The sequence below is a fragment of the Tyto alba genome, unplaced genomic scaffold, assembly GCF_018691265.1.
Source record: "Tyto alba isolate M040663 unplaced genomic scaffold, T.alba_DEE_v4.0 Super-Scaffold_17, whole genome shotgun sequence".
In the NCBI taxonomy this organism is placed as follows: Eukaryota; Metazoa; Chordata; class Aves; order Strigiformes; family Tytonidae; genus Tyto; species Tyto alba.
The window spans coordinates 9,398,688-9,426,171 of NW_024881279.1; the positions used below are offsets into that span (position 1 = coordinate 9,398,688).

The window sequence follows — 27,484 nt, forward strand, 5'->3', positions numbered from 1 at the left end:
GGGGGGGGGGGGAGCCGGCAGCGGAAACCCGGAGCTGGAGCGGGGCGGCCCCTTTAAACGCGCGTGTGTGTGTGTCTGTGTCCCCTCAGCCGGGCGTTGCATCAGGCACGTGCGCGCCGCCGGCCGGGCCCGCGGGGGCGCGCCCCGCCCCTCCCCGCCCCTCGCCGGCGGCGCGCGCGCGCGCGCAGGCCGGCGGCGGCGCGCGCCCCCGCGGCAAGTCGCGTGGTCCCCGCGCGTCTCCATATTGCGGCGGCGAAAAAGGGGGGGGGGGGTGGGGGGGGCGGGTAGCGCGGCGGCGGTGGCTACGGGGAGTTCCCCGGCGGGGCGGGGGCGCGCAGATGGCGACGCAGGTGGAGGCGCTGCTGCCCGGCGCCCCGCTGCTGCCCGCCGAGGAGCGCGCCCTGGTGCTGAAGCCGCCGCAGGACGGCGGCCGGGAGAAGGGCGAGCCGCCCATGGGCCCCGACGGCGGCCCCGCGGCGCCGCGGCCGCCCAGCGCCAAGCAGCAGAAGGAGGAGAGCAACAACCAGGAGAAGGAGAGCCTGCTGAGGGCGGGGGGCGAGGCGGAGGACGGCGGCGAGGCGGGCGGCGCCGGGCGCCGGGAGTTCATCGAGGCCCCGCCGCCCAAGGTGAACCCCTGGACGAAGAACGCGCCCGCCGCCGCGCCGGCGGTGAACGGGCAGTCGCCTCCAGGTGGGTGCTCCGGTGGAGGGTGGGGGGGAGGCGGTTGGTCGAGCCGCCGACCGCGCCCCGGCCGGCCGCGCCATGCGGCACGGTGTGGGGACGGCGCCGCGCCTGCGGCCCTGCCGGGGAGCGGGGCCGCGGCCGGGGCTGAGGGGGGAGCGGGGCTGTGGGGGGTGGTGTGTGTGTGTGTGTGTGTGCGTGGGGGGGGGGGTGTCGGTGGAAGTGGGAAGCGGCGGCGCCGTCCGTGGGCCATGAGGCGGGGAGCGCGTGTGCGGGGGAGGGGAGCGCGGCCCGGGCAGCGGCCATGAGGCGGCGGCGGGGCGGGGAGTGGGAGTGGGGGGGGGGGGGGGGGAGAAACGGAGGGACGGACACGCTGAGGGCCTGGAGGCGGCCGGGGCCTGGCGGCGGGCACGCGGCGAGCCCGTTCCCCCCCCCCGCTCCCAGCATTCCGCCGCAGCGCAGGCAACGTGGTCGCTTCCTCGGGCGCCGCCAGCCAGCGGCTCCCCCCGGGAGCGCGGCCGCCGCCACCCACACCCCACACCCCCCCCGCCCCGGGATGGCGTGGGGAGAGGTGTGGGGGGATACACGCACACACAGACACACACACACACGACGTTTCCCCGTCCCCCGCGGCCTGGCGCTGCCCACGTGTGTGCGGCGGCGGCTGCCCCCGGCGCGCAGGCCGCGCCGCCTTTCTCTGCCGACTCATGGCGGCGGCCGGGGGCTGCGGCGGCGGCCGCCGAGCGCGGCTCTGCCCCTGCCCGCTTGCGGCCCTCGGTGGGGGCTCTCAGCGGGGGGGGGGGGTGTCCCCAAAAGGGAGCCTCGTGGGGGAGCGGAGGGGCAGGCGTCCCGCGGTAGCGGTGGGGCGACGCTGTCCAAATCGCGTCTGTTAAACCCGTCAGTAAAGGGTGAAATTGCAGAACACCATTTCCTCGGAAGTTGGGAGAGGGGCTCCCTTTACCAGCCGGGCATCCCTCGTACCTGCTTCAACTGAATCGGTGCCAAGAGGAAAACGCACAAGTTTTCACTAAGCGTCTTGTTTGGGAAAGACTTAATTTTTGTGGCCTGCCTCTGTTAACTCTCAAATCGCACTGCCAGATATGACATCAGATTCCCAATTACTGTACATGCTACTGTTTTGCAAGAACTGTTACTGCCTGGCATGATGATTCATCAGAGTTATTGATCTTTGGAAGATGGACAGCTCTGCAATTTCCACCTGGAAAGCTGTTGTCTTAATGGGGTGTATGGAGGAGAAGTTAATTGTGCCAGGTAAAAGTCCATGTTTGGATTGTTTGGTGGTTTGTCACTGTACACATCAACATGAGTAAAGCTTAATGAAACCCAGGACAGCGTTGCTGTCTGCCTTTGCCTCTTGTAGTATGGCATAAAACTGGTCACATCGCTCCTTCGTGTGAAAGCTTCACTCACTCCTTCATGCTCCCTTCTCGAGTAACATTCCCTAGAAATAAACCAAAAGATGCAAAACCGCAAGATGGAACATTCCTGTTTGTGGCTCGCTTCTGAGGCATGTCCAGGTTCATTACCAGGCCTGTTGCAAAGGTGGGTGACTCGTCAGAGCGAGCAGAAGAGGCAGTAAGCCTCAAACAGGAGGTAGTGGGGCAGTCTGCCCAACACAGGGAGGGGGCCCTTGCAACGCCTGTGGTGACTTTTTGAGGGAGAGAGTGTGTCAGTAGTGTGTCCAACCTATGGTGGGGCAAGGGAGTAATGCTGCAACACTCAGATTTTTGGTCCTAACACAGTTATCCCAGTATTCCCGAAGGTATTTAAATAGTGGAATTGGTTAGTAGTGTGTTTTGGGATGCTTGGCAGCAGTGACTGGTTCCTGCAGTGCCCCAGACACTGCTGCTTCGCTCTCCTCTCTTGGGTCATTGTTTCTTTTGCTGCCTGCTCATTAGCAGAAGAGAAAACGTGTAAAATAAACACGGCTGACGAACTCCCACGAGGGACAGGCTGGCAGCTGACCTTGCCTGGCGGCCCTTCCCCTGAGCACCTTCTTGTAGAGTTTGCAGGCTCCTGGTCTGTCTTTGCTGCTTTGGGTGGAGGATTCCTTTTGGCAGATGCTTACAAAAAAAGGTTTGTAGCATGGGGTTGTGTGCATGGCAGTGCTGGTCAGGTGAGTTGTCTTGTTGCAGTGACCTCCAGGAGGTTTGCCGAAGGAGAGTGACTCCTTTGTACGCCTGAAGAGGATTGAGAGCTTCTGAATTCTAGAAAGTCACCACTGGATGGTTTTGGTTTTTCAGCAGAGCTTAGAAAACAATGGCTCACGATCCATTAGTGATCCCAGAGCAGTGCTTGTGTGCTGGAGATATTAAATGTTCCAGCCCTGATCCTGCTAGGGGTTGTGAGGAGACCAAGAAGCCTAGTGAAGACAGCTCCGTAAAGTTAAAGGGATCCCTCTATGACTTGTTTTACAGGCTTTGAAAGCCCTAATTTTTTACAACTATTACAGTAATTATAGACACATAGTACAGATTTAATGGACAAGACCTATTCCTTAGGTGTTCACCCATTCTGCAATCATCTGTGTTGGAATTGATGCTGATAAAAGTAAAGGCATTGAGCTCTCACCCAGAGAAAATGGAGCCACCTTCAAGATCTTTGTAAGGTTTCTGCTTTCTCTGTCAGAATATGGATAGGAAAGAGCTTAACAAACGCACCTCTGGTTGTTCTGAGCTGTTTGACTCGCTGCAGCTGGGAAAGTTGAATGCATTGGGGGGCTGAGGTAGGGACTGAAGAACTGTGTTCTTTCTTGATGGATTAGGATTTATCTTCAGAAGCCTACCTGCTGCAGCATTTTTATGCTCAAGGTTGACAGTGGGGTCTGTAATAGGGTAGTTGACTCAATGTTACTGCTTTTTCAGGAAGGAGGACTATTGAAGCAAAGCCTCTCCTTGCTTCTTAACCCCTCCTCCCAAAAGCACAACAGCGTGGCAGTAAGTGGAGCAACCATTACATTGAGTTAGACAACAGCGATACTGCTGATCCTGTAAGCAGAGGCTCAACTGGAGTGGAACGCCAGAAAATCTTCCTGGTGTCTTGACAAGATGCATATTACATTTCTGTCCGTATGCATTTCAGAATTAGAGTGCAAGGGAGCAGAGGGGATCCTTTGAGTTCTGAGATAACACGCAGTCCTGTCCTGTGTTGCAAGGCTTGTACTTGACACTGCTTACTGCTTGTGAGGGACGCCAGGAGAGCTGGTAATGATGCCTCATTTTTACTCTCTAATGATCTAGTAACGAGGTCTGTGTGACTGTCCCCTCTTTATTATACCTTCTCTTCTTACCATGTAAATAAATGCAGCCAGCAGCCTGACTGGCAAAGGCATGATGGTAGTGTGTGTGTCTGCAGTAGCAAAGGAAACATTTTCTGGCAAAAACAGTATTGCATTTTTGGCTATAAACCAGATTCAAAGTATTTTCTCAAATTCTTCTATAGAGCAGAAGTGTGGCTTGCAGTTAAGACAGCTCGACCTTCTGGAACATGCTGTACTCCTCCGCTGTGCCCTGCACCAGGGCTGGTGCTGATGCAAGCATTGGTGCAGACAGGTGTTAACAGCACCCCATTTTGAAAACCTGCTGGATTTATTTCAAGAAATGTTGCATCAAGGCACTTGGCACTTCTTAGTTTTTAAAGCCCTTTACATCTTGGAAGTAAGAACATGCAGGTTTTAATGACTGGCACTGCAATTGCCGAGCCTTGCCTGCACTAACTTTTATGCTGGTCTTCATTCTCGTTGCAAATGCTCAGCCAGGAGAAAGCGATGTATTTCCTAGTGGAGATGCAGGAGGTGTTTTAGTTTCTTGCTTGCCGTTTGGCAAATGCACTGGGCGGATAAGAAGTACTTTCCAGAAGGCACACCTTAGTTGCTAGCAGCAAGCACCAGAGGTTAGCTGACTATTGTTCAGAGAGAGCGCGTGTTGCTTTATGCCAGAGCAGAGTCTGGGTTGGCTACTGGTACTGAGAAGTTAGGGGAAGATTCATTAGCTTCTCACCCCTGGCTGACTAACTCCCCATAGGGCTTTCCTTGAAACCAGCCTCCCATACAGGAGATAAGATGTATGGGAAGCTTATTTTACCTTTGGCATTTCTTTGCGTTTGGAGTAGACACACGCATCGGCCTGTTTGGGTATCCAGCTCAGTAGTGCTGCACACACCTATTTCCAAAATGTTGGGCAATTCTCGCTCTGTCGTGGCATGTAATTGTGGAGCTCTCCTGGCTGTTTGTTGCAACAGAGCTGCTATCGCAGCAGGAGTCCTTCCCCCCTCTGCCCCGCCCCAAGTTTCCTCTCTGAAATACTGTTTTGTTCCGATCCCACAACTTGCATTTGAGTAACTTTTCCCGTCTCGTCCGGGAGGATGAGGGTAACTGCAGCCTGCTGCTCCAAAAAAACCATGAAACTCGGTGTTTTCCCTCCCCTGCATACCTTTGCCCTTCAGCTTTGTGCTGGACCTTTGCCCTGTTCTGCACTGTTTGTTTCGGGCAGGCTGGGGAATGCAGAGCAGCTCCTGAGAGCTGACTCACTGTCCCTGGTTGCTGGGCTTCAACGGTTGCTTCTGCTGCGACCTCCAGTTCCAGATTGCCAGGTCTGAGGTGTCGCCGGAGGATTCTCACTGCCTCCTTACGTGCACAGCTCTTTTAAGCTGTTTAATGCCTGTTGTGCCAAAGGGGTTTCAAGCGGGATTGCATCTGGGATCACTGGATTGGGCAGCAGAAAGACTTGGGTCAGATGTGAACACAAAGCAAGTGCAAAAAGCAAGGCTGGGAATGGGGGCAGTGGGGCTGCAATGCTCTGCTCTCCAAATTATGACACCTGATCCTTTTGCTGTGCTTGAATAGTGTGAAATTATCCTCAGGGGAACACCAAATGCCGATTTGGATAGAGTTAGGTTGTTCTTTGCATACTTGAAACTACTTTGTAATGTATCTCCAACACCACCTCTGTGGTTGTGCTTGTTTGGCTAAATAAGGAATGTGCATTTTAGTAGAAAGTCATGCTGTCTAGACCAGGTTGAATGTTTTAATCCTTACAGTTACTACAGCTACAAACAGCAAGCGTTTAAAAAAACCCCAAACTTCTTAATGAGAATTTAAATACACTTGAATGCTGCCAAAGGACTGTTGTGGCCTTTATGGTAGTGCACCTCTCAGAGGAGCTCTGCTCCCATCTCAGTGACCAGGTAAACGGAGGTACGGTGACCTCGCTGTAGATCTGGCAGATAGCTGATAGGAGAGCTGGGAAGGCTTTTTGCTCTGCGCTTACCTTAAGTCCAGCTGGGAGTGGTGAGCTTTGTTCATTCCTAACCACAGTACACATTTACATTATGGTCTTTAAAATGTTATTTATCCTCTGGTCATTTTGGCATTGGAATCTTTGCTGACTTCCTACCAAGGGCTTAAGTCTCCACACTGCTGGCTCTGTCAAATCCCTGGCTTGCTGTGCACACAGGGCTCTTGGGGAAAGGTGGTGTAGCCTTGGTGATACCTACTGGGATCTCTCATGGTGGTAATGCTGCTGTCTAGGTGGAGCCTTGCATGGGCTAGAAGTCATCTCCTGGGGTTGGGTAAAGCGTTGGGTACTCTGTGTGAATGTTTGGTCTCTGGCATGGCCACCTCTGCATGTTTGTCCCTTTCTTCACTTGAGACCAGGCTTCAGTTCCAAATTCATTCTGAAGGTCCAGGTCCTTGTTAGTGATCTCTGAGTGGAGTTGGGGGACTTTTCTCATTGCATTGAAATAACTGGCTAATCTGAATATCTAGTAGCAAATGATACAGCTGCAGACTTGAGCAGGTCAGAGGAGAGGTAAAAGAAAGGCTTTGAAGAAGTTAATGCAGTGCTGTGAGATCTTAAAGCAGCTGCTTGTGTATTTAGGAAACAATAATTGGTGACCAGAACAAATGGGAGCTGAATTTGGCCTTGAAATAAATCAATTACCAGAATTCTTTGTGGGGAGGGTCCCTGGTCAGGGTGGTCTGGATTGCTTGGTTGGAAGAAGTGGGTGTGCTTGTGAAGGTCCTGCAGCCATGGAGTAAAAACTGGCATGAGGCATTTGGTGAAAATAGGTTTGCTGATGGCCACTGTAATACTGTGCAAGATGCACCTGTTTTGGGGGGAAAGGTTGTGGAAACAGTGGTCAAGTCAAATGTCAGCATGTTTCTACACAGAGGCTCATCCTGTAATTGCAGGTTTCCAGGAGATCCTCCTAACTGAAGTTTCCTCTGTCGGGGCATGTGTGTGTGCTACAGTTTGGGGGGCATCTGTGGGCAGGCCTGGGTGGATTGCCTTCTCTGAGCCAACTGTCATGTGATGTGTTGTGGCTTTGCTGGCTTCAGTATTGCACTGGGCTGCTGGTGCTGGTTGAGCTGCCAGAGCCATCCTTAGCAAGTCGTGCGGCCCAGCTTCGATGTGGCACTTGGCTATGGACTTTGTCAGGGTCAAGAGCTTTTCCTGCAGCATTAAAACTGCATGTGCTGGGGGATATTCTTCTGTGATGTGCAAGGAAAGGGAGGAAGGCTGTGAACTGGATGATTTAATACCTGCCTTATCAGTGGTTTACCTTCAGTGTCCTTCTAGAGTAAAGCTGACAGGAGCAGCAGCTTGCCTCGACACTTCCATGTGTTGCAGTATGTACGAGAATGTGCAGCGGTCTTCAGTACTCTGCAATGGTTGTGATTTTATTTTTGCTTTTTTGGGGTTTGAGTTATCCCGTTCCTTTACATGGTCACAAGTCAGAATGGTTGGTAGGCATCTCTGCTGTGGATAGCTTGGGGCTCTGATGGTGTGTGGGAGGTGACCATGGTGGCTCTGGCTGGGTTGGATGCTCTGGCAGGACAGGTCAAGTGGAAGCCTCCATTAGCTCGAGAAATGGCCAGTGGAGGTGGCTGTTGGTGTGACACAGGTCTGTCAGTGCCGCTCAGTCTGGTTCAGGTGACACTCAGAGGTGACACGGGCGTGCTTTCTTCCCTTGATCTAGAAAATGGCACTCCACTTCCCTCCAAAGCGTGCGTGGCACACACAGCTTGCCCCAACCTGTTCTCTTGAGGAAGCACATTGGCTTCCTGCCGGGTACCCCTTGAAGTGGCTGGAAACAGGTCTGCAGCGTGCTCCTTTAGCAGGCAGAGCTGGCCCGTGACCTGGCCACATGCCTGCAGGAGCTTCTCTCCACTCCTGACTTGATCTCCAAAGTGGCCCTGCCCTCAGACAGGGCCCAGGAGAGGCATCTCTGCCCCACAAGGAAGGTGGTGGAGGAAAAGCATCTCTGGTGCTCCACAGTGTTACTTGCTCAGTTGCTGGCAGGCTCTGCAGAGATCCTTTGGTGAGAGTGGTAGCCAGGGGGGGAATGGGGGGAAACAGGGGCTTGGATGGGGCTTCTGAACCTTGCATGTCCTTGACACACAAGCCAGAGTTAAACTGTGATTGGAAAGTGGGGGAGGAGGGGGCGGAAATGTGCTGTGTGTCCTTCCCACTGGGCACCAGTGTGTAAGCCTCAGGGGCGGCGCACAGGTGGGAGCCCAGTGCTGCTCCATTCTTCCCTGCTCAGGTATGGGGGTGCAACCCCAGAGGCTCGGGGGGGGGTGGTGGGAGGAAGCAGAGTCCGTCCAGAGCACACTGCTGAGCACGTTTTTCCAGCTGAGCGGCAGCGTGTGCCGTGCTCCTGCAGAGTGACTCTGCAGTCTGCAGGGCATGGCTGCATGCTGGAAGGGATCCGCCGGCAAGAGGGAGGGCGCAGGGGGCTGCTTATCTCTTCCCCTTCCCTGGTAGTCATTTGCCTTTTTTGACCCAGCTGCCGGATGCATACATGGAGAGAACAGAGGGTTTTCAGGGTTAGATATGTTAGGTTTTAAGAAGTCTGAAACACTGAGAAAAGAGGTGAGTTTTTCCTGACTAAATATGTGGGGAAACGAGTATGAAATTGGAAAAGCCACAAAAATGAGGAAAGGGTAGAGTTTTCTTGATGGGAAAGTAAGAGAAAAGGTGTGTGGGGAGATGGGTGTCTTACCTGCCTGGTAACTCAGAGGTGCTGCCAGAAGGTGAGTACGTTGCTAAATACTTGGCAATGTCCCCCAGCAGATTATTTGTAATATATATTCGGCCTTCACACTAAATTCACTCTGCTTTTTTTTTTTTTTTTTTTTTTCCCCTTTATAACTGTGCTTTTGAAAGCTTCTGGTCAATGGTGCAAATGAGTGATTATTAATTTACCAAATGTTAGTAACCAAACTATCTGGTTTGCACAGTTAGAGATGATGAAGCTAGTAATGGAATGAAATAGTGAGAATTTATGGTTAATAAGCAACATCCAAATGTTTGATATGCCAACATTCACTTCACTTTGAACTACAAGAAATTATTTTCTAAGGGTTCTCCAGGGTCATATATTCCATTTTTTGTATTAAATGTTGCAGAAGAAGCACAGAGCTTATTCCTGCAAGACACTTAGGATTCTTACAACAATAATTTTATATTTTACTGTAGCCCTTCTACATAGTCACAAAAACAGCATAACTCAGGAGCAATGTCTGTTTATGTCAGCTCTCTCAGACTCACAGAACAAGCCTACTGAAAATAAAGACCATAATAACAAATAGCAATGCTCTTGGCATCATCTAGCATAAAAAGAGATTTAGAGGAGTGGCTGAAGCACTTCACCCTACCTGTGTATCTCCAGACAGGCGCATGTTGGCAAGTCAGCTACAAGGCTGTGCAAGAGGGCAAGGGAAAAATAGAGCAAAGAATTAAGTGTAGAGTGACACCAGTATGCATGATGCTGAGTAATTACTTGACTGTAGCAGCAGATACTGAAATGTGGAGAAATGCATCCCAGAAATGTTATTGGGAGGTTTTACTCTGAAACGATAGGATATTTGTGCACAAGATACCACCCAATCAGACAGAATAGCGAATCACGGAGGTGTCTTCACCATGTGCTCAGATGACAAAGCATGAGACTTTGCTGGCTGTAATCATATTAAATTTCACTTCCCAGATAAACCTTGAGAGCTCGGGGGAATACCTAATATGATCTAATGCATCTTCTGAGTGCTCAGAAATCCTCTGCCACTGCAGACAGTCTTGCACCTAACTGTTCAAAAGGGAGACTGATTTCTTTTGGCTTCCCCAAACTCAGATGAGCTCTTCTATCTCCCCTTTTTAAATTGGAGAATGACAAAGGTGACATTTGCATGCTCTGCAGGGAGAAATCTGCTGTAAGTGACCCATATTTTTAAAATGTAAAATTAAACCTGCAAATGCAACTGTGAGGATGATTTGAAAGAGATGGGCCAGATTACAAGTGGACAATGCTCTTAACTTCAGTTGGAGCTGAAATCAGAGTTAATCTAATCAACAGCAGAGAAGTGGAACCAAGCAAGGATGGGATTTGGAGAGTGATTGGAAAAGCTGTGTGTTTGATTAAAACCAACCAAATAGCCTGGACTGGAGGGGGGGAACATCTCAGACTGTGAGTCTGGTGATTTCTAATTCAGTTAAGAGATTAAATTATGTTGTCTTCACTGTGCTGCCTTGTGTGTCCTACGGACCCAGTGCTTGGCCATCTGCCCACAGCCCTAAGGTGGAGAGCGCCTTGCAATTTTCAGTTCCTGGGGTTTTCACAGGGATTTATGGCATTCCTGCCTGATGTTACCGGGCAGACCTATGATACTGGGACTTTTGAGGAGGTGGAGGGGATCCTCTTTCATGGAGAGATTGAATTTCTGCTACAGTAATGGGTTCTCCACTGTAGGGAGAAGGATCTGTCTTGCTCACTGCTTATTGAGCTGTCCTAAGGCAAAGCTTTGTGGTGGCGTCTGAGACTGCCTGTCCTTGATGTGCATGTAGAGAAGCATGTTGCAGAGTGCAATAACCCTGTCAAAGGGAAACGCCATCCTTTACTGATTTCCACAGTCTGGGATCCAGTTGGCTTCTGGGCCATCCCAAAACGGTTCTTGTATTTCAACACCAGTCTCTGACACATGTTAATTTTGCTTGATCATATCTGAAGTCTTACTGCGTGTTCAATATCCAGTAGCTTAAAGAACAGTTTGTGGAGGGTGACTGTAATCATTGGGCCCAGACTCATCTAAGGTTGGTCTCCTGGAAGGCTGGAGACTTCCAGTGGTATCACTTCAGGCTTACTGGTTATTAAAGAATGTGTGGCAGAGAGCTGGCTCACCAGCTGCTTCATGGGAAGAGCAATCAGGCACCTTGAAGGTGCCTTGTACATTCTGTGCAGTTTTTTGTCAGGTGTGTGAATAGGAGTGTTAGGGCTTGTGGTTGCAGCAGTAGTGCTTTGCTGCTTGTTCATTTTGGAGATGGAGGGAGAAGGGGTTAATGGGATAGAACACCCAATGTTTGTTCTTTCCAGTGCAAGCACTGATAAGTGGATGGGAGCAAAAACAGCCGTGACCTTACAGTTATTCCTTGTGTGCCTACGCATATGCGAGTATTGGATTCACAAGACTATCTGTTTGGAGAGCTCTCATTTTTTCCTGGTCAGGCTGACCAGATGCATTCCTCAGAACCCCATTGGCATCTCCGATGCTCGGAGAAGAGATCTGGACCCTCTTCCAAGCAGGTCTCTGACAGGTGCTTTTGCCAGGCACTGCGCTGGTCCCGGTGGTGACCGTGTCTTCAGCCGCAGTCACAGCCCTGCTTGGTCAGCTCTGCTCCCCTTCTGTCTGGAAGAGGCTGAATGTCAACATTAAGGTATTGATTTAGTGTATGATGAGAAGTTAAAGGTAGGGAGCTGTCTTAGGCAGGTAATGTTCTGATTCTGGAGTAGGTGATTTTTTTCTAGGGGTATTCATCTTGCAGCTTGGTGGTGCTGGAAGCCTTCATCCCTTTCAACTACATGTAGTTAGCAGGGGCACCCCAACTGAGCTTCACTAAAACCATGATTGTTTATACACTGAAAACCTATTTTAAGCATTTGTTTCCACATGGTTTATGGGAAATCAATGTCAGAGCTCACACTGGCTGCAGCTCTTCAGCCTCTTAATGTAGGTGACAGGGGTGTCTGAGAAGGAACATCCTTTGGTTGGAAAGCAGAAGAGAAACTGATCTGGGAGCTGATAAACACTTCTGTAGATTTTTACCTTTTTATTTCACAGACTTGTAGGACCTTACCAACAGCAGGTTAGGGTTGATCCATCTGGCTAGGATCTTTTACCTATCTCAAGCTTCAGCTTCTCTTCGAGGGGGTAAAGATACTTCTTATTATAGTACCTCAGCATTGTCCAGAGGCATGGGAGCTGGGAAGGGTTGGGAAGATCTGGGTGGCTGAGAGCTGGACCCTCCCTGAGCCTGCTTGGCAGGTAATGAAGGAGGGGAGGAGGAAGCAAGCAAGATCTCAGGAGGGACATAATTGTCCATGCTAATCTTTGGGTTTGGGGTTTCTTGCTTTGCTACTTTTTCTTACCAGACCTCGCCCCCTTCTCTACTGAGCATTGCTTTGAAGAGGCTTGTAACTGTCTCGGGAACCTGTGCAGGCACTACCTTGGCCTCTGAGGGGGAGCCAGGTGATAGATTTGAGCTGAAAAGTTGCCTGGGGATGGTGAAGAGATTCAAGCAGCATTGGTCTCTTTGCAGCAGACAGTGGACTATGTGGACTATGTAATTTGGACCTTTTCCCTGCCTGTGCTGTTTGCACTGGGAGGATTGCTGTCATAGCCAGAGGACCAGAACTGAGTCGTCCCTGCAGGGCGGCAGGTCAGTTTAGGACGAGAGATCCTTGGAGATCTTGCTGTCCACCAGCATTTCCCTTCCCCAGCCCTCTCCCAGGCAGCTAGTGCAGCCCTGGAGCTGCCATTGCATTTCAAGCCATTGCAACTGAGTTCTGGTCACGTCTCTTCTGCTGAGTCCCTGTGTGACCTTGGAGAGGTCATTTTTTTGCTGACGCCTGAGTCTTTTGTCTTCAAAATGTGGGGGATGATTTTGTTACAACTTAATGGGTCAAAAGCCAGAACAAATCAGCTAGTGTCTTCCTGTAGCAGTGGCAGTGTGGATGAGCCCCATGTCCCACTGGGAGTGGCCAAGGAGCATGCTGTCGTGTGCTTGTACCTGTGCATGCAGAGGAGCAGCCCTCGCTCAGCACACCGGTGCAGTGGTACCAGTCAGTGTGCTTTGGTGACTGGCAGGTGACATAAAGCACCCTGAAGTCGTTTTTCCCCCAGTTTGGAGAGCAGAAGGGTAATTGCAGGGGGCTGGCGGTGGGCAGCAGGGTGCAGGGAGCTGATTCTCGCTGGCACTCGGCCTGCGGCTGTGCTGCCCCTCTCGGCAGTTACAGCTGCGGGTTGCTGTAATAACGAGTCAGCGTTTCTCTTGCATCAGGGCTAATGAGCTGCTCTTCAGCTGCTGCTCCTCAGGCCCTGCTGGGAAGAAGCAGCATCCGTGGCAGAAGAGGGGTGCTGGTGGCAGAGAGACTGGGGACAGGCAGCGGGTGGTAAAGGTTTCTTCCTGACCACAGCTCCTGAGCAGGGAGAAGGCAGGCTTCCTGTGAGGGGGGTTGCATTTGATATTAAAGTGTGGCTGGTTGAGGAGCCCAGTTAGCATCATGCTTCTGCAGTGAGCAGAGGGGAGCAGCAGAGGGGACATACAGGCTCGTAAATGAGGTAGCCTTTCTGGACCTGTCCTGGTTACCTGAATAGCAGTGGTGGCCAGATCGCCCCTGAGGTGAGGGTACATGTGTGGATGCACCAGCTTTTCTCTTTAGATGCCCCATTTTAGCTTATGGTCTCCTCCCGCGTTTAAAAATACCATCAGACAAAAATTGGGATTCTGTATCCACCCCCCAGCACTGCCTCAGATAAGGAGGACTGCCCTCAATTTGCTTATGTCTCCTGGGCTTTTTGTGCAGCAACTCTGGGTATTGGTGTTCAGAGCAAATACCTCTGTCCCGTGTCTGCACCCTGTTGTGGCAGCCCTGAAAGGGATGCTCCATGCCTGTCCTGACATCCTGCTGGCTGCCACACGCACCCTTGACCTCCTCCTGCTCCTTCCTTCTTCCACCTCCCTTTGCTGATAATTTGTGAAACATGATTTCTGCTGAGATGTCATAGTCTGTATGGATAATGTATGTACAGAGCTAAGGAGGATGGTAAAGGGCTTGGGAAATACCTGTCTCAGCAGAGGCTGGTGCTATGATGAAGAGGTCATTGGTTCCTGTGACAATTATAATCCTTCTGTTTAGACACCAATTCTTTGGTTTTGGGCCCATGCTGAGAAACAGTGTCTGCATGCAAGCAGGGGAAGGAAATGTGAGACCACAGGGCCCGAGTTTCATGGGTCTTCCTTGATTGCATCGTGAAATTGTTACTTCTTGCTCCTTCCCATTTGGCTGCCTGGGGGCTATTTTATATTGACCCAGCGCCGCAGGCTGGATCTGGCTGGGAGGTGTGGTGAAGGCAGGGGCAGAGCTGCCTGGCTCTTCCTGCATGGGGAGTGCCTGCTGCTGGGCAGGTAGCCGGTCGGATGATGGAGAGCTGTGGAGCATCATCCTCTGCAGCGTCTGGCCTGCATCAGGATACCCAGCATCAGGGTGCCTTGAGGGGAAGGCTGTATGTGCGCTGGGAGGAATTGGTGAGACTGGTTTGCTGTCTTCAGCTTTATGTGTTGGGACTTTGCTTGAGCAAAATCCCAGCCTGGTCTCTGTGCCTGGGTCCTTCGTGCTTGATTTTTAACCTTGGGAGTGCTGGGAAGGGAGCTGAGCTGGACAGCCAGACTCAGTCCTGCAGTGTGCTAGATGGGCTCCTTGGAGAGCAGCCCTAGGGGTTTATCTTTGCCCTGCCAGCCACACACCCTTCTGTGTCCCTCCCCACCGTGGCTTTCTTGGGAAAAGAAAGTGTTGCCAGATTTAGACTTCTCTTGGGCACCTCAGGTGCTGCCCTTAATTGGCAGGCTAATTTCTAATCTAGTCACTTGTGCTTGAAAGAGGAGAAGGCATCCCAAAGGGTTATTGTGCCTGCTGTTACCTGACCAGCCCTGCCTCATATGTGTCCTCCCAGCAATCCTACTTTTCAGAAGAGCAAGTCCTGCAGACTGCTCTGTTCTTGTTCTCAGCAGTGGGGAAAGCTGCCTGCAAGCCCAGCACTCTGGGTCTCTGCTTTGGAGAGCTTGCAGTCACATCTGTGTTAATCATAGGTGTCATGAGTTAGAGAAGCTCAGTCTCTCCCAGACAGGAGGGCTGAGGAGTTGGATGCAAGTGTCCTTCCTCAACAGGAGTTGCACTGGCAAACCTCTTGGTGAATGTGAGCAATGTCTGCCCCTGGTCATCATGCGTGGCCCTTGCTTTCTACTGACCCAGGCATCTGAGGAGCTTCCACTGCTTTTCTAGCAAATGTGGTGGCAAATCTGTTGGGTTGCTGTAGTTTCTAGAAGGGGGTAGCCTGAACCTCTTGTGGGTGGCTGGTTGTGCAGATGGCTGGCCAGGCTGCAGCATGTATTTGATGAAGAGTTGGTTGGACAGCCTAGCAGGAATACAAACTGGAGAACTGCACCTGATAGGGGTATAGCAAGGGGAATGGTTGCCAAGGTCTGTAGCTCTTGGCTGGCACAAAGAAATTCCTTTTCTCAGCCATTGTAGTAATATTATTATTTGTTAAGTTTGTTTTGTGGTAATAGCTGGTACAGCTAGCTGATCCAAAGAGGTGGGATATACATTACCCAGTGCTTCTACCTTGTTCCTCTGCAGAGAAGCTGTCTGGGAGTTGCCAAAGTAGAAAAATGAAGAAATTTACTCTTGTTTGGGACCTGTTAGATCAAGTACAGGGTGTTTCTACTCGTTGTAGGAGCCTGACCTCATCAGCAACCATCACAGAAATACAAAATGTTTTACATGTACCTGGGTGATGTGCTGGTGGTGGGCTGCAGTAGAACATGCAGTCTGCAAAGGATCCAGACTGGTGCCTGGAGGCTTCTCCGGATGTGTTGGATTTTCCCTGAGATCATGCCTTCAACATGGCCACAGACCATAACCCTGTGTAAAACTACGGAGGGAGTTTTGATTTTATTTCTTTCCCCTCTGCCCCCACTTGCTTCTGTTGCTTATATATGGGATGAAAGCATCCCTGCCTGAGGACGCCTTGAACGCAGTTAAAGGTAGCTAAATAGGAGCTCTTTGGTAGAGGTGTTGTTTTGCTGTTTCTGTGTTGGTTGAGCCCAGGACAGAGAGCATTGTCCTGTCCAAGGGGTAGTCCTTGCTGCAACTCTTGTGACTTTACAGCTGAATGTGTGTTTTGGGCAGCTGATAAGCAGGAGCCAGGGGCCTGCCCCTGTCCTAGGAGGACCTTGGCTTTCTGGCAGGCTCCCTACCCCCTCTTCCAAGTTCCTTGAAGAAAACATAATGTAGTGCTCTCTCGAAAGTGCTGTTTTCATAGCTGCTTGGGGAAGCCTTTATCACAGTTTCTCCACACGTGCCGTTGTGTGTGCTCCGCAAAAGAGTGAGTCTTTCATCTGATCCTTCCCTGCTACCTCAGTGAGTGTCCTCCTCCTAGCAATAAATAGGGTCCATCAGGAGAAGGACCTATACCTCTAACTGGAAGGAGTTTGTGGGGTGGGAAGGTGTTGAATAATCCGTTTCGGCATCTGAAACCCTTCAGACTCCAGCAGCTATACGTGATGGGCTATGCTTGCTGGCAGAGCCACCAGAGATGGGAAGGGGAAGGACTCCTGCCGGGTGATGCGTGATGTGCCAAGGCACTGGGCATCTTCGGGGTGGTGGGTGCGTGCTTCTGGCTGCCTGTTCTCTGGTATAGGTGCCGTGTCGGAGTCAGCCACAGCTGTTGATGTCCCTTGTGGCTACAAAAATCAAGAACCATCAGGAAAATGCTCGTTTTGCTTTGGCTGCCATCTGCACTTCCCAGCCCGTCAGCATATTAGGTGTTCTCTGTGCAGGTTTTCATTTGATAATGCTGGCCAGGGGGAACGTGGGGGTGCCACCGACTAGGTCATTGTGTGGATCTTTGTACATCTTAACGAGCTTTTTATTCCTCACAGCTGTCTGTTAGAAGCCAATTTAGGTTATTTATGACAGCAATACATTCAGGTAAACACTGTTTCCTTCAAAATCTTTCTCACAACAAGTGGTTGAATTGAGGTGGGTTCCAAGCTGGATTGATGTTTAACTTGGGATACTAAGAAAATACTTCCTCTGTTTAGCTAAAGCAAACAAATCAAGAGAGATGGGACCTTTTAAATATGATTCGCACTCCAGCTGCAACCAATACTGACTTTTTTTTTTTTTTTTTTTTTCTTCTCTTTTACAGATATATTTCCAACTGATGGCCAGTCTGGTATGTATTAATTAAAAATGGAGTCTTCAAACCTCCCTCCCCCATGCCTTTCCTGCCCTTCTTTCTGCAGAGTCAGTACTAACGAGGTTTAGAAGACTAGTACAGGAATATGTTACAGATACTAATTTAAAAAACAAAACCCTAGAACACACAAAAAGCCAAACAAAAAAAACTCAAAAAAGCAAACCAAAAAAGCCCCTTTATTTGGCCATTCCTGTATGTCAATGACATGTTTTATGCTTTCCTGTAGTGATGACTGTAACTGCTGGAAGGTTACTTTCCTCCCATACATGGTAGCATGTCAAATTTGGGTGTCCAGGCTGAAAAGAGTCTGGGAAATTGTAGGCCTTGATCATCACACATAACCGAAAACATTGATGTGTCAAGATGCAGATGTAACTCAGAATTGCTGCTGTTAGTCTGTATGTTAGTTGTATACAGCTTGATGTGTCCATGAACCTGAAGATGTATATTTGAATTTGCAATACTTTGAAAAGATGCAGACTTCCTCCTTGGACTGCTCTGTGTGTTGCCGCTGAATATCGCTGTTAAGACAGCCGAGATACACACTGCATTGCCATCAGTGCAGGACCCATGAAAACTTCCTGGCCCCAGTGGTGCATGCAGCCTCACTAGGAGGGACCCTGCAGAAATGGATTGGGGTCCTAGGGAGGGAGAGGAGGCTACTCTGGACAGGTCCCAAATCAGGAGGGGGATGTAGTTTTTAAAAGCAGGCATCTATGATCTCAATTCTTGCCTTTCCCAGACTGCTGGGAACTCTTCATCCAGATTGGTGTTGAAGTTCTGAGACTGAAGGAAAGGTTTATGTTTTACCCAGTGATACCAATTCCAGTCAGTAAGATCTTGTTGTCTCAGAGCTGTAGTGTCCCAGGGAGATGTCCTGTAGCAAAGGCACTGGGAATGGAGGTCAGTGCCTGTCTTGACCTTGTGTGATCTCGGGCACGTCACTATGTCTACTTCCTACCTGCATCTTTGGCTTTACATGGGATCACATTTCCCCAGTTCACGCAGTAGTGTGAGGGTAAATTGCTGCTGATTGTGGAGGCATTGATCTGGATTTGGAAGTATGGAAATTGGCTCCATTGTCTTAAAGCTGATTTCAGTAAAAATAACTCACTGGTTTTGAGAGGTCTGGCGTAACATTGGAGACAGTGTAATTAGACTTCATGAGCTGAACCAGAGGGCTATAAGTTGTGAGTGTGTATGTGTTTTCAGAACTCTTAGCCAGCTGAAGAGGCCATGGTACATAACTAGATCTACTGGCGTGTTGCAGAAAATGCCTCTGTAGGTGTTGGAGAAGTAACCCAAATAGTATCCCAATGCATCTGTGAGTCTTTAATGATTTTTTTGCTTTCAGAACATGTAAGAGTGAAATATTAAGACTGGTTTTGAAACAGCAAAGGTATATTCCCATGTCTTGTTCTTAAGAGGCTTTTCTCCACCCTGCTGAAGACCTGCCTTCATTTGATGTTGGGTTTTGTCTGCCTGTGCTGCAGACTCAGAGGTGTCCTTTGGTTGGCATAACTCCATCCTCTGCTCTCCAGCTGGTTGGGGACCTTCACAGCTGCCTCCAGGGTGGGGCATGAGCATGTGCCTGCAGCAGATGATAGCGTTGTAGTAAGTGTGTGTTACATGTCAGTAGTGTTGCAGAAAACATTACCTACAAAGCTTGTTTTTTTGTTTGCAATTCTGTATTTCTAGGGAGATAAATGGAAGCTTAAACAGGATTCCTCTTAATGGTAGGTGCACAGGACACTGGACAGTCCTTTCTTATGCCTTCTTCAGAAAAGCCTTTAAAGGTGGTGTCATGCTTTTTCTTCCCATGCACTAAGCTCATCTGGAAGCCCTGCTATCTCAAAACACAGTGAAGTGTGAATGCAGCAGGCGAAGGCAGGGTAGCACCGCTGGCAGGGGGCAGCAGGCTTGCCTGGAGCATACCTGCTCCTAGCATCAGTTGTTGTGCATTCCTGAGGCTGTTGGGTTTGACTCTCTCACCTCCCTTTCATTGCTGAGGTTGTTTAACAAGTTAATTTGCTCAAGTCTGTTACTGCAAATCACCAGGACTCCCATATCTATGGCAGTGCCTATTTTTTAAGGTTAATCTTGTAAGGCCAGGTGGGTCTGTATGACTGGTTTCCCTTCTCGGGGAGAAGTCCGTTGTTCTTCCACCCAAGGAAGCAGTTATCATAATGACGGAGGATGATGAGTTGCGGTAACAGAGTTGAGACTTGCATAGGTGGGGAACCTGAGCCAAAAATCAACCATTTTGTAGGCACAGTAGCTGTAGTGTGCCCCAAAGCATGTTCCTGCTTGTTAGCGTATGGATGCTGGAGGCGTTCTGCCCTCAGCCTGTTGTCATGTGCAAGCGCTATGGAGGTGGAAGGGCAGCAGTGTTTGTGTCCCAGTTACCTAACAGTGTTTGGAAATAAAACTGTTCTCGGAGAGAGGCAACTGGCTTTGCTTCTGTCTGGCACAGCAGTTCCTCGGTCCTCTCCTGTCCCACATCCAGCGACTAGGATTTGGCAGCTGTAGGGTGCTTTTCAGAAGAAGCCACTTCAAACCTTGTGATCTGGAGTTCAGGTGGAAAGCTGGGAGACATTGAGACCCTTAAGAAATGTGGGGCTGGGCTTGGCGGTGTGGTGGCAGAGCAGAGGGACTGACTCTGTTCCCCACCTCTGCTGTTAGAGGGCTCTGAGGGCGGTGTCTCCACCTGGAGCTCTGTGGACATACTGGCAACGAACACCTAACCCCTCTGCAAGGCTGCTGTTGTTCACCTCCCAGGACTTGCTGCCACATGGGGTGGTAAAGTTTGCCTGCTATTTAAGGAAATACTTTTGCTTGCTTTAAAACGGATCTCCTGCTAGCTTTGTGTGCTGTTCCTGTGGCCTCTTGGCATTCACTGCAGCCAGTCCTCTTCCTCTCAATGGTGGAAGATCCCAGATTTTTTTAGTCTCACCTCTTAAGGGGCTGCCTTTGGGCAATTTAATTACTTTGTGCATCTATAACACTGCTGTGCCCTTATTGAAATGCAGAGACCAGAGTTGACTGCAGGGTGCAGTTGTGGATGCGCTGGTGTTCAACAGAGCAGCAAGTGATGCTCTGTCTTGGTCTTACTACTCCTGATGTGTTTTTTTTAATCTTCTGCTGCACCCTGAGCTAATTATTTTGGAGAATTGTCAGCAGTGATTGAGATATCTTTCTTGAGTTACAAATGCTACTTTGAATTAAATGCTGTGAAGTTTTCCATAACGAGATGTGGGTGATGCTCCCACTGCAAGGAAGCAATTTTTGATGGAGGATTTTAAAGGAAGAGAGATGGGTCTTTAAATTAGGAGAGAAAGTGCTGTGTTTGCACTGTTTTGTAACTGGGTATTCCTCACTCCTTTGGGAAGGCTCGCTCTGTTTAGGGTGTTTTTACTCTTTTATGCTGTGCATTGAGACAGGGGAGGCAGCCACCTGTAGCACTGGAATTACCTGGATTGGAGAGAGTGATTTATGCAGCAGGATCCATGTGACTGCACACAGGAAAGAAGTTGGCAGCATTTGTTGTATCAAAGTTATTTAGAAAAGTCTTGAATTTCACTGCGTCTGGCATAAGGTAGAGACCATAAGTGAGGATGCTCTATCTTGTGCTTGGAGAGCATACCCTGAAATCGGCTTGGCTGAGGTTCAGTAATCCTTAAGTAGGAAAAAAGGAGCCTTTCTGCCTGCTCTCAGAGATTGCAAGGATATTTGGCTGCCTTCTTGTTGTTACAGTTTTAATGCTCTGGATTTGTCAATAGCCCCTATACCTGTGCTTTATTTAATCCAGGGGGTTATAGGACTGTAGGATTTCTTCAGTTCATTTCTGGAGACACCCTGCTTAGTGGGTCACCTAGGCCTGGCCTCCCTAAATTCCTGGGAATGTTTGCTGCACCTGGTCCTCCCACCAAATCGCTACTGCTTTCCCCCGTCCCAGGGGATGGGGCTGGATTTCTGCCTGTTGGTGGCTTTGTCTTACATGGCCTCACAAACTGAACTGCTGCTCGGTCTCATTTTGTTATACTCAGTCGGGTAAGGAGGTTTGCAGCTGCCCTGGTGCAGGCGTTGAGGGCGAGTCTAGCAGTTGCTTTGCAAGTGGCCACTGCACAGGGAACACGCTGGTTTTGCAGATCCCGCTGCAGAAGTAGCCAAAGTCAGGTACAGGAATCACAGCGGGGAGGAACTAAGAATGATACTTTGAATTACATCACGGTCTCCTTTCTAGAAACCTGGTTTCTGGCTCTCTTCTTTAAGATGATGGGTTTTCCAGAGGCATGTTTTATGCAGTTTGCACCTTTGCCTTGGATGACCCCTCACCCCCTCCACTGGCACAGGCAGTGGGAGCTGTGCAGACCCCTCCTAGACAGTGTGAACGCTCAGATGGAGGATCTCGCAGCAGGCACTTGGCTCTCAATTCCTGACTCTTCATTGCTAAATGTTTACAGTGAGATGTACCAGATGCTTCCCAGGAAGGGTTTTGTCATCTTCCAAGTCCCCAGATGCAGCTGCAGAAGAGGCTGATGGCCATTAAAGGGATCACATCAGTGCAACGCCCTGTGTTTGGCAGCGACGCAGTGACCTCTTCTTGCTCACACTACGGGCACCGCCGGTTGTGCTGTCTCATCGGCTGCAGCGGGATGCAGGCGGAGAGCACCCCTCTGCTGATGACAAGAGATTAATGATGTCTGGTCCTCAGGCTTTCTGGCTTTGTTTTTTTTTTTTTTTTTTTTTTTCCCCTTCTCCTTTGAAGCTCTTCCACTGCAGTGGAAGGGGGAGTGGATGATGCTCTTGGCTTTTGTTGCCGCACACCTTTTTTCTGGGACCTTCTCTCCACAGCAGTGGCACACGTGTGTGACCACTGCATGGCTGCCTTTGCTTCCTTTCCATTCTCGGCATGGCCATGTCTGTCTTGTTCTCCCAGCCACTGTGCAGAGAGAGGGGTGGGCTGATCCAGGTGAGGCAAACTCCCATCTCTAGCTCTGATCATTCCCAGTCCTGGGCACGCGGAGGCTGGCAGCCAGAGCATTGCTGCTGAATGCCACCCTTGCACTGGTCACACTGGTTCCCTGTGTGCCTCCAGCTTTCAAGATAAGGTCCAGGACCTTGGGCTGGGCCGTGTTTGTTACTCTTGGTGCTTATCAGCTTTTGCCACTGACAGGGTGACCCACTGGGCAGCGCTGAGGATGGGAAGGGAAGGTGCCCCCAGCCCAGGCTGCATGCTGGTCTGGCCCCCCTAGGACAGCCTGTGTGTGTGCATGTACACCGTGCTTGGTCCATGCCTGGCATCCCCATCCTGGTGTTAAAACTCCTGGCTGGATGAGGGACTTCCCGGGTGACATGGAGGTAGGATCTCCGGAGGTGGCAGGTCAGCTCCTCCAAAGGGGGGGCCAGGGAGAGGCGGGCTCACTAGGTCATCTTTTTTCCAACTAAATATAGTTGCCCGTGCTTTCATAAGGCCAGGATTTTTGCATCACGTGACTGTCTTATCCCTCCCGGCCAGGCAGTCGGTCAGAGTAGGGGATCGTGTGTCTGAATGGGTAATAATTAACTGTTAACTAGCTTTTCATTAGAGCCTGGCAGAACAAGCAGAGCAGTACAGCAGAGGTAAGCAGGAACAGAGGAAAACTGCTCCTGGTCCCTCCTGGAGGGTGGACAACCCCCTTTAATTTGGAAATCAGTTGCCCCTAAAGGTGAGTGGGCTGGGATTTTTTTTACTGTTTTATTAGGAGTTGCGAGTCTTGCCATGCCTTGTGTGTCTGTCCTTGCTGTCCTGTAGTTCCTGCTCATGTCACCCCTCCTACTTCCCCACCACTGATTTTTATTTTTTTAGGTCATGAACTATCAGCTGTTCTCTGAGCCAGCTTGGAGGAGAGCCTGACCCTCCGGCTTCTCCATGATTTGGTCTGCCTGCGTGCCCTGGGCCCCTGCAGCCTTGCCTCAGGTGCCCTCCTCTCCCCGCTCTGAGGTGTCCTTGCTGCTCCTTGTCGCCCTGAGCAGCAGCTGGATCAACTTGCGCCTTTTCTCAGGGGCCCCAGCCTGCCTGTGACGGACTGATGTGGTGTTTGACTGGGAACGTTGCTGGCTTTTCCAGCCCCTCTCCCCTGAACCCGATGGAGTGCTTGCAGGTGTCCTCGGAGGTTTTTCTGTATTGTGTGATGGTAGAGGAATTGCTGGCTAAATGCTCTGCCAGCTGGAGACTTGACTGGACTAGACAAGCTGGGTCAGGCACTGGTGCTGGAGAAGCCTCTCCTGCAGGGGTGGTGGGGTGATGGGTGCCTTTCTCCCTGCTCAGGGAGAGCAGGGTGGCCTAGCAACTGTGGGGGCCCGAGCCAGCCTGGCTCCTTCATTTTGACAGTTCCTGGAGTCCAGTCAGCCGGATGACCTTGTCTGCGTCCCCAGTGTGATGCCTTCTGGGTTGTGGGAACCACTGGCTTTCCCAGCAGAGACCCCGTAGTTTGAGACTTGGTTTTCCTCAGAAAACCAGGGGGGTTCCTGTGCTGTCTCATTCTGCACAAGCCTGGTATCTCAGGGATCGGTGTGGTGGTGTGAGCGTGGATCGTGTGTCAAAAGTTTCCTAGAAATCCTTTTCAGGGAAGAGTGGTGCTTGAAAAGGCAGTGGGAAGATGTCAGTCACCCTTGAGAGAGTTCATTTGCTACCTTTAATAGTAGTGTCTGTGCCAGGAAGAATCCACAGTGCCCTCACAGGTGCTGTTAACGCTAGAAATGCCTGTTGGCACTTCTTAACCTGTGTAGCTTGGCCACAATTTGAAGGGTTTCTGTCTTGGACTGGGAGGCCACAGGGAGGATGGTTATGCATCTTTGCTAAGTTCAGACCCTTCCTGCCTCTCATCTGCCCTGGAAAGAAAAGTCAGACCCTGCAAATAACTTGTGTGTGCAGAGCTTATAACAGTTACATGCATTTAAGAAGCAATACTGTTTATCAGCTCGCAGTGACCAGGGCTGTGTTACATTTGGTGCCCCTGCTTGCTCTGAAGGTCTCTGTGCAGGTCTGTGCTGCCTGCAGTGTGCTGTCCGCAGAGAGACAGGCTCTGCAAGTGTCTTGAGTTGCTTTACCTCCCCCTGCTCTGGGGCTGTTTTAGGAGTATCAGCTGAAGGATGCCAGGGCTTGAAGAGCTGGGAATATAACTCAGGTGCCCACACTCCCAGCCGGTGGTGGTGCTGTCCCGGCATGCTGTATTGAACCTGCCTGTACCCCTGGCCTCTCTCCCTGCACTTTTTGAGGGCAAACTCTTGGAGCCTGCCTAGGACACCCAGGTGGAAGTGTTCTCATGCTCCCTGTGGAGCTGTCAGATGCCCTTTTTGAAGTTATTTTTAGCGAGTGATCTTTGCAGCAGTTGCAGAGCTTACATTGCAGAGAAGTGTAGGCAGCTCCCTGCTTCCTTTGCTGTTACAGTAGGGCTTGTAAGGTGGAGCTGCGTGCTGAGGAGCTGCACAAAATTGCTGGGAAGGCTTTGAGCCATGGTGCCTGCAGCTTGTCTCTTGCTCCTGCTGAACAGGCTTCCCACATGCTTTGCAAGCCTGAATCCTGCTCAGCTGTGTAGCTTAAGGATCTGGTCTTCTGCTTGGTCCTGACCTTACCCATTTTGCTGCAGTTTTTCTTGCATGTGCAGGAAACTTCTGATATTTCAGAGGTCTTGCAAATATCCCTCTTACCTTTATAAACAAGGCCAGATGCTGTGCTGCCAGCTGGGAGCCATAAGACCACATGCTGCAAGTGGTGGGGCCAGCTGTGGTTCTCCACAGTCCCCAGGAGCAGGTGAGAGCCCCTGTTGACACTCACTCCTTTATGCTGGAAAATGTCCTTGTGATAACATCTCATTTAAAGCTGTTAGAGAACTCCATCCAGTGCTCCTTTGATTTCCCCCTCCATGCATGCACCTCCAGCTACAACTGCGATTTGGTGGGAGGTAGAGCTATAAAACATTGCAAACCTAGAGAAGGTGCAGCCTGCATGCCCAGTTTGCCCTGAACCTTGCTGTTTTTGTATACCGTATGATGTCTTCAGCAAAATGTGAGCATGCCAGGCATTTGGTGCTATGAATCCCAGGCTTTTCCTCTTGTGCATGGAGCTGCAGAGACAAGCGTTTCTCATCTCAGTCTGGCGTTAGCTCTGATACATGGCTGAGGCACGCAGAGGTGGAAGCTGCTACTTGCTCTCTGGGGGTATCTGCACCTCTTTCTACATACAGGGGTGCTGCCAAATCGCTCCCCAGAGAGACCGAGGTCCAATTCCTTCTGCCTGTGCTTCCCAGCCCCTTTACAGTAAGGGTGTATTGCCCACCGCTGCTGTCTTGCTGATGAAGAGGTGGGTGCAGCAGCCATGGGCAGAGCGTTTGCCTGTCCCTCAAGGCTTTTCTGCCTGAAGCTTCATGGGGGTCCTCCATGGGACAGACTCTCAACAACAAAAACCTTCAGCACCATCTGCAGCAGGTGGGCTGCTGGTGGGAGGAGGGAAGGCTGTTGTCGGCTTGCAGGTCACGTCTGGCCTGCAGGACTGATCCTGCAAATGTCTCTGGAGAAGGTGTGGTGTTAGTGGGCACAAAGCTTGCCAGATGTGTCCTCTGATGGCTCGGTCAGGCTCAAACTCCTAGTCATGGAGATTAAGTGCATGGGCAGTGATGAATGCCACAGGAGAGCCTCCGAACCAGTGTCTTGCCCCTGATACTGTGTGAATCAAGCTGCCCTGGGAGAGAGCTTGCTTGGGGCCTGGAAGAAGGACATGGATGGAGTTAGTGCCCTGGGTTTCCTGTGTTGGTGAGGTTGCGACACACCTTTGTGCAGCTGTTCTCCATTGGCTCCCTAAGTCCCTTCTGGGGCCAGCAAGAGGGTTCTTGCAGCCACAGTGGGGTCTTGGCAGGCTTGGCTATGGCAGGCTGCTTGCTGAGTCCCTTTTTCTTGCAGGAATTGATCTGCAGGTTGGTGCTGTCCCACCATGTCTGTCCTGTGTATTGTACCCCAGGAGGAGGTCTCCTGCCCCCCCAGAAAGACTCTGAAGGAGCTAGCTATCTCCAGGGGAATCAGCTAATCCCCGGGCTGATTTTTCTCTGCCTGGGCAATGAGCGTGTGTATACAAATAGCGTGAGCAAGTAGTAGTCCACTTTGTAAGCTGTCTTAATGGTTTCTGACTTTATTCTTCTCAGAAGTTGTCATACCTGGATGTCCATTGGTTTCTCAGGAGGTTAATGCAATACCTTTTCCTTGCTGTCTCATTTTGACTGGGTTACTATTCCCCCTTTCACTTGCAACCTGCCCAGACCCCCAGGCTGCTCAGGGCTCAGCTTACCTTTGCTCTTTGTCACCTAGAGACCTTGAAGAAGCACTGCCAGAGCGGGTGTCCGTTGTGTTGGTTATGAGCTGTGGTCCTTGCGTGCACCATGACTGTCCCATGGAGCATGGGAAGGAGGGAGTATCATTTGGAAACTGTTGAGTAGTGAAGTGAATCCCGTTGGACCACTGGGAGCATGGCCGGCTGTCCCGCACGGCACCCTCGGGCCCCTGCCAGGGTTCTGAGGAAACTGGGGATACCAGTTTGACACTTCTAGCCCCAGCAAGACCTGCGGCATGGAGCATGCGCCCCTGCCTCAGCCTCTCCAGCGCAAAGTCCGGGCTCTGGGCTTCAAAACCACCTTCATCAGCAGTTTCTCCTAGGTGCTGGGGTGTGGGCTGGAGCAGCTCAGGGGCAGGCCAGCTCCTTTCTGTTGACTTGGCTGCCGGGGGAGGAGGGGTGTGCTGTGTCAGGGATGGAGCGTGTGCTGGATCTGAGGACTGCATCTCTACTGGGAGCCTGGGCTGCCCTCTGAGGCTGTTCCAGCTAGTGCTGAGGTGCTCTGAGCACTTGTCTACATTGCATATGAGTGGTATACCAGGAGCAGGCACTTCAGCTTTCTTGCTAGAGGTGCAGGTATTTCTGCAGTATAATGCCAGGTCTCTGCCCAGTCCTGCAGATTTATTCCACCTCTGCATCTGTCTTCTCTAAAAATCTATTACAGGCTGCACTGGATATAAGAAAAGGCAGGGAACCAGGCAGCTGGGCGTTGGGTTTGGATATCCCGGGTAAGATAGCAAATATGTCTCCTAGGCTGAGCTTGGTGGTCCTGTGGCACATGTCCCTCTTGGGGTGGGAACATTTAACTGTGGAGCTGCTGTTGCCCTGGCTGTCTGGTCCTTGTGCAGTGGCTCTTCTCCTTCCAGGTACTAGATGTTTGCTCACCTGGATGCCCCCATAAGCTTCCCACCTTGAGGGCTTCTGTGCCACAGCCAGCCACGGGCTGGAAGGAAAGAACAAGGTGTCTGCACAGCCTTGCCCTTCTTGGTGCTCGCTGGGTACATTGGGGAGCGAGCATCAAAAGCCAGTGAATTCTGTGGCTGTGTATTGGCCACGTGAGAGGGGTTTGGCTGGCATTACTTGTGCCTTGTCCCCTTGGTTGT

At 50.9% G+C, this 27,484-nt stretch overlaps 1 protein-coding gene across 3 annotated transcripts in view; it reads left to right on the forward strand.

The window, feature by feature from the left end:
- Window positions 1–288: 288 nt before the first annotated feature.
- Window positions 289–27,484, forward strand: part of LARP1 (La ribonucleoprotein 1, translational regulator) — a 43,681-nt gene continuing 16,485 nt past the window's right edge. For 2 of the 3 annotated variants that reach the window (XM_042789962.1, XM_042789963.1), the window contains exons 1-2: window positions 289–690; window positions 16,967–16,993. In XM_042789962.1, coding sequence (XP_042645896.1) covers window positions 339–690; window positions 16,967–16,993 — 379 coding nt within the window. In that variant the 5' untranslated portion in view covers window positions 289–338. The remainder of the gene's footprint in view (window positions 691–16,966; window positions 16,994–27,484) is intronic. The other variant, XM_042789964.1, reaches the window with a different exon arrangement.